Source organism: Triticum urartu, chromosome 1A (genome assembly GCF_056163025.1).
Source record: "Triticum urartu cultivar PI428250 chromosome 1A, HENAU_Tu73, whole genome shotgun sequence".
Taxonomy (NCBI): Eukaryota; Viridiplantae; Streptophyta; class Magnoliopsida; order Poales; family Poaceae; genus Triticum; species Triticum urartu.
Genome location: NC_141873.1, coordinates 219604531 through 219610887, shown reverse-complemented (window position 1 = coordinate 219610887; position 6357 = coordinate 219604531). Strand labels below are relative to the sequence as shown.

Below are 6357 nucleotides of genomic sequence, written 5' to 3'. Positions count from 1 at the left end.
GACTTGCTTTTCCTCTATTCCAGAACCAAAACAACCTCCAAAAAAACTCCCCCTAACGCTACGGCACGGAAGAATAAATAGTGCGCTGACCCTGGCCGGCCTAAGACAATCGTACCTGACTAGAACTTCTCTAAATATCCTAACCGACTATTATTCTAATCTAATTAACAACTGGCTAATTAGTGCGGTAATTTAGGCACGCATGCCTTTTCTTTCCAAACAAAGATGCATACGTGTCAGGTCCTTTCTTTATTGAAATCAACATGTTGGTTGCCATCCACACATGGAGTCTTGTAATCCCAGCTTTCCTTGAGTTCTGCATACTTCTTGACCACGTAGCCAAACCGATCAAAACCAATCTTAGACTGGTTCAAGGGCTGCACTCCTCCTGTTATCCAGCCTCCCCGTATATGAATATTATTTTTCTATCGCCACTTTGGTGCTGTATAGTTTGACGGCCTTATCGTCACAAATTGTTGACGCAGTGTAGGCACAATATACCTCTCCTTTCTTCCTTCGGTGTCCTTATTAATAGTATCAGTAGCGAGAACACATGGGGTCACATCATCCTCCCTCCCTTGAATAGAAACCGTCCTCGGTTTTAGTCTATAGCTTGCAGATTTTTTCTTGAACACTTCTATGGTACAACTGATATCTTTTGCATCTTCGGGAAGAATAGCGTAGAACTCACCTTTATGCATAAAAGTGTACCTATTTGTTCGTCCATGATGGAGAGCGTTAACATCATGCTGCCATGGACGCCCCAAAATAAGATGACAAACATGTAGTGGCATAACGTGGCATTCCACTTTATCAACATAACCATCAACAGAAAAAGGGACCTTCACCCTGTGAGTAACCTTCACTTTGCCCACATCATTGATCCACTTCATATAGTATGGTTTTGGGTGCTCCCATGTTGGCAAAGAAAGAGACTCAACCACATCCTTGCTAATCATGTTGCTAGCACTGCCGCCATCAATTATCAGTTTGCACACTTCTTCCTTGATGGTACATGCAGTATAAAAAATACTCCGTCGTTGTCCTGGTTCAAGAATGACCTTGTCATCTCGCTGGACCTTATGTGCTAGCAAACTCTCCATATCGGGATCATCTTGAGGATAACATAGTATGGTATCACCACAACCTCTTACAATTCCATCCTCTAACTTAGGCGTCTCATCTTCAGATTCTGAAATATATTCCGCATCAACAAGTAGAACCCTTCGTTGATTGGAACATTCATGCTTCATGTGTCCACGTCCTCCACACTTGTGGCAAATAATATTACGGTGATGCGATGACGTCGCACTAGATGAAACCTGAGAAACCTCCTTTGGCGCAACTGCCACTTTGCTCTGTTCAATGCTTCCCGACTTATAAGGAGTCGGTTTAGCACTAAAACCACCATCAATAGGAGAAGAACCACGTCACCCATTGTTGTAAGTTGGACGATTCTCTGAAGCTTGCTTCTCCAATACCCAACGTTCAGCACGCTCCGCTTGATGAAGTAACTCATGAATATCATTATATTGCATTAAATCAACACGGTCACGAATGTTTTCTTCTAACCCCTCAAAGAAACGTACCATGGTCGCCTCCGCAGACTCACGCACAGCTGTACGGATCACCAAAACTTGCATCTCCTTGTAGTACTCATCAACTGATTTCATACCTTGCACTAGACGATGCAGTCTACTATGAAGTTGGCGAGTGTAGTAAGCAGGCACAAAACGTTCCCTCATGATTCGCTTCATGTCAGCCCATGTCGCTGGTCGCTCATGAGTACGGTTCTTACTATCCCACCATACAAGAGCATACTCTATAAATTCCATAGATGCAACACGAACCTTCTTCTCTTCGGAGTAGTTGTGACCATCAAAAATCTGATTTACGCGCATCTCCCACTCCAAATATTTCTCCGGGTCAGCACAACGTCCATAGAATTCAGGTATGGTTATCTTGATTCGACCCAAACCATCATCCTCGTGGGCACCATTGCCGCCATAGTCACAGCGCTGCCCAGCATGGCGGTGAGCCCCAGCATCATGCCGTGGTCGGTGAGGTAAGCCTCCACGGGCATCAGAATCCTCAGAAAAATCACCATCATCGTCATTGTCATGGTCACGACGTCGTAGTGGTGAGTGGGAATGTCGGGGTGCCGCATCTCTTGCCTGAAGGCGCTGAACTGCTGCGGTGAGCCGATTAAGACTCGCAGTCACCACCTGTAGACTATCAGTGCGCTCTCGATCGCTGGCAGTCAAACGCTCGTTCAACCTGTCCTCGACACCAACAATATTTGCATACAACTCCTCAACCCTTGTCCCAAGCTTCTTTTTCGCTCCCTTGATCGACATCAGATGGATACGTAAATCATCACTTATATTCAGATCCTCCGGAAGTTCATCGCCCTCCTCATGATCAGATTTCTCATGCTGCGAGTTCACCATCTTTCAAACAATTGAATCAAATAGCCGAGGAAAAAAATTGTACCGTGATCAACCTTGCTCTGAATACCACTTGATGCAACCGTCGACAGAAAATCGATGGCGTGAATATTTTCCAATCTTTCCCGGTACGATGTCACTTGAAACGACATGGCGCTCACGATCTTCTAGATGCAATCACCACAGAAACAACACGCACACCCGAAAGAGGAAGTACATGGACGATCCTCCGCGGATCGGCAGCAAACTAGAGACGGCGTCTCTAATCCCTCGCCAAAAACACAAAGCAATAATTAAAGCTCCTTGACAAAAACACGCTACGGGGAGATACCCCGACTTGCTTTTCCTCTATTCCAGAACCAAAACAACCTCCAAAAAAAACTCCCCCTAACGCTACGGCACGGAAGAATAAATAGTGCGCTGACCCTGGCCGGCCTAAGACAATCGTACCTGACTAGAACTTCTCTAAATATCCTAACCGACTATTATTCTAATCTAATTAACAACTGGCTAATTAGTGCGGTAATTTAGGCACGCATGCCTTTTCTTTCCAAACAAAGATGCATACGTGTCAGGTCCTTTCTTTATTGAAATCAACATGTTGGTTGCCATCCACACATGGAGTCTTGTAATCCCAGCTTTCCTTGAGTTCTGCATACTTCTTGACCACATAGCCAAACCGATCAAAACCAATCTTAGACTGGTTCAAGGGCTGCACTCCTCCTGTTATCCAGCCTCCCCGTATATGAATATTATTTTTCTATCGCCACTTTGGTGCTGTATAGTTTGACGGCCTTATCGTCACAAATTGTTGACGCAGTGTAGGCACAATATACCTCTCCTTTCTTCCTTCGGTGTCCTTATTAATAGTATCAGTAGCGAGAACACATGGGGTCACATCATCCTCCCTCCCTTGAATAGAAACCGTCCTCGGTTTTAGTCTATAGCTTGCAGATTTTTTCTTGAACACTTCTATGGTACAACTGATATCTTTTGCATCTTCGGGAAGAATAGCGTAGAACTCACCTTTATGCATAAAAGTGTACCTATTTGTTCGTCCATGATGGAGAGCGTTAACATCATGCTGCCATGGACGCCCCAAAATAAGATGACAAACATGTAGTGGCATAACGTGGCATTCCACTTTATCAACATAACCATCAACAGAAAAAGGGACCTTCACCCTGTGAGTAACCTTCACTTTGCCCACATCATTGATCCACTTCATATAGTATGGTTTTGGGTGCTCCCATGTTGGCAAAGAAAGAGACTCAACCACATCCTTGCTAATCATGTTGCTAGCACTGCCGCCATCAATTATCAGTTTGCACACTTCTTCCTTGATGGTACATGCAGTATAAAAAATACTCCGTCGTTGTCCTGGTTCAAGAATGACCTTGTCATCTCGCTGGACCTTATGTGCTAGCAAACTCTCCATATCGGGATCATCTTGAGGATAACATAGTATGGTATCACCACAACCTCTTACAATTCCATCCTCTAACTTAGGCGTCTCATCTTCAGATTCTGAAATATATTCCGCATCAACAAGTAGAACCCTTCGTTGATTGGAACATTCATGCTTCATGTGTCCACGTCCTCCACACTTGTGGCAAATAATATTACGGTGATGCGATGACGTCGCACTAGATGAAACCTGAGAAACCTCCTTTGGCGCAACTGCCACTTTGCTCTGTTCAATGCATCCCGACTTATAAGGAGTCGGTTTAGCACTAAAACCACCATCAATAGGAGAAGAACCACGTCGCCCATTGTTGTAAGTTGGACGATTCTCTGAAGCTTGCTTCTCCAATACCCAACGTTCAGCACGCTCCGCTTGATGAAGTAACTCATGAATATCATTATATTGCATTAAATCAACACGGTCACGAATGTTTTCTTCTAACCCCTCAAAGAAACGTACCATGGTCGCCTCCGCAGACTCACGCACAGCTGTACGGATCACCAAAACTTGCATCTCCTTGTAGTACTCATCAACTGATTTCATACCTTGCACTAGACGATGCAGTCTACTATGAAGTTGGCGAGTGTAGTAAGCAGGCACAAAACGTTCCCTCATGATTCGCTTCATGTCAGCCCATGTCGCTGGTCGCTCATGAGTACGGTTCTTACTATCCCACCATACAAGAGCATACTCTATAAATTCCATAGATGCAACACGAACCTTCTTCTCTTCGGAGTAGTTGTGACCATCAAAAATCTGATTTACGCGCATCTCCCACTCCAAATATTTCTCCGGGTCACAACGTCCATAGAATTCAGGTATGGTTATCTTGATTCGACCCAAACCATCATCCTCGTGGGCACCATTGCCGCCATAGTCACAGCGCTGCCCAGCATGGCGGTGAGCCCCAGCATCATGCCGTGGTCGGTGAGGTAAGCCTCCACGGGCATCAGAATCCTCAGAAAAATCACCATCATCGTCATTGTCATGGTCACGACGTCGTAGTGGTGAGTGGGAATGTCGGGGTGCCGCATCTCTTGCCTGAAGGCGCTGAACTGCTGCGGTGAGCCGATTAAGACTCGCAGTCACCACCTGTAGACTATCAGTGCGCTCTCGATCGCTGGCAGTCAAACGCTCGTTCAACCTGTCCTCGACACCAACAATATTTGCATACAACTCCTCAACCCTTGTCCCAAGCTTCTTTTTCGCTCCCTTGATCGACATCAGATGGATACGTAAATCATCACTTATATTCAGATCCTCCGGAAGTTCATCGCCCTCCTCATGATCAGATTTCTCATGCTGCGAGTTCACCATCTTTCAAACAATTGAATCAAATAGCCGAGGAAAAAAATTGTACCGTGATCAACCTTGCTCTGAATACCACTTGATGCAACTGTCGACAGAAAATCGATGGCGTGAATATTTTCCAATCTTTCCCGGTACGATGTCACTTGAAACGACATGGCGCTCACGATCTTCTAGATGCAATCACCACAGAAACAACACGCACACCCGAAAGAGGAAGTACATGGACGATCCTCCGCGGATCGGCAGCAAACTAGAGACGGCGTCTCTAATCCCTCGCCAAAAACACAAAGCAATAATTAAAGCTCCTTGACAAAAACACGCTACGGGGAGATACCCCGACTTGCTTTTCCTCTATTCCAGAACCAAAACAACCTCCAAAAAAACTCCCCCTAACGCTATGGCACGGAAGAATAAATAGTGCGCTGGCCCTGGCCGGCCTAAACCAATCGTACCCGACTAGTACTTCTCTAAATATCCTAAGAGACTATTATTCTAATCTAATTAAGAACCGGCTAATTAGTGTGGTAATTTAGGCACGCAGGCCTTTTCTTTCCAAACAAAGATGCATACGTGTTAGGTCCTTTCTTTATTGAAATCAACATGTTGGTTGCCATCCACACATGGAGTCTTGTAGTCCCAGCTTTCCTTGCGTTCTGCATGCTTCTTCACCACGTAGCCAAACCGATCAAAACCAATCTTAGACTGGTTCAAGGGCTGCACTCCTCCTGTTATCCAGCCTCCCCGTATATGAATATTATTTTTCTGTCGCCACTTCGGTGCTATACAGTTTGATGGCCTTATCATCACAAATTGTTGACGCAGTGCAGGCACAATATACCTCTCTTTTCTTCCTTCGGTGTCCTTATTAACAGGATCAGTAGCGAGAACACATGGGGTCACATCAGAGCATCGTCGCGGGATCTATGTGTGAAGCGGAATACATAGCTGCTTCGGAAGCAGCAAATGAAGGAGTTCATATCCGATCTAGGTGTCATACCTAGTGCATCGGGTCCAATGAAAATCTTTTGTGACAATACTGGAGCTATTGCCTTGGCCAAGGAATCCAGATTTCACAAGAGAACCAAGCACATCAAGAGACACTTCAATTCCATCCACGATCAAGTCAAGGAGGGG

The 6357-nt window shown here is 45.2% G+C and overlaps 1 protein-coding gene and 1 pseudogene across 1 annotated transcript; both read right to left on the bottom strand.

Moving 5' to 3' along the window:
- Positions 1 to 425: 425 nt before the first annotated feature.
- LOC147990649 (uncharacterized) lies at positions 426 to 1643 on the bottom strand (annotated as a pseudogene).
- Positions 1644 to 3207: 1564 nt separating this feature from the next.
- On the bottom strand, positions 3208 to 4425 carry LOC147990648 (uncharacterized). Its single transcript, XM_087538335.1, has one exon. It carries the CDS (start codon positions 4423 to 4425, stop codon positions 3208 to 3210), a length of 1218 nt encoding a protein of 405 aa, XP_087394461.1.
- Between the last annotated feature and the right edge of the window lie 1932 nt (positions 4426 to 6357).

What these genes read in the sequence shown, in the direction of transcription:
- LOC147990648 (XM_087538335.1), bottom strand. Translation starts at nt 4,425, where the DNA reads ATGCAAGTTTTGGTGATCCGTACAGCTGTGCGTGAGTCTGCGGAGGCG.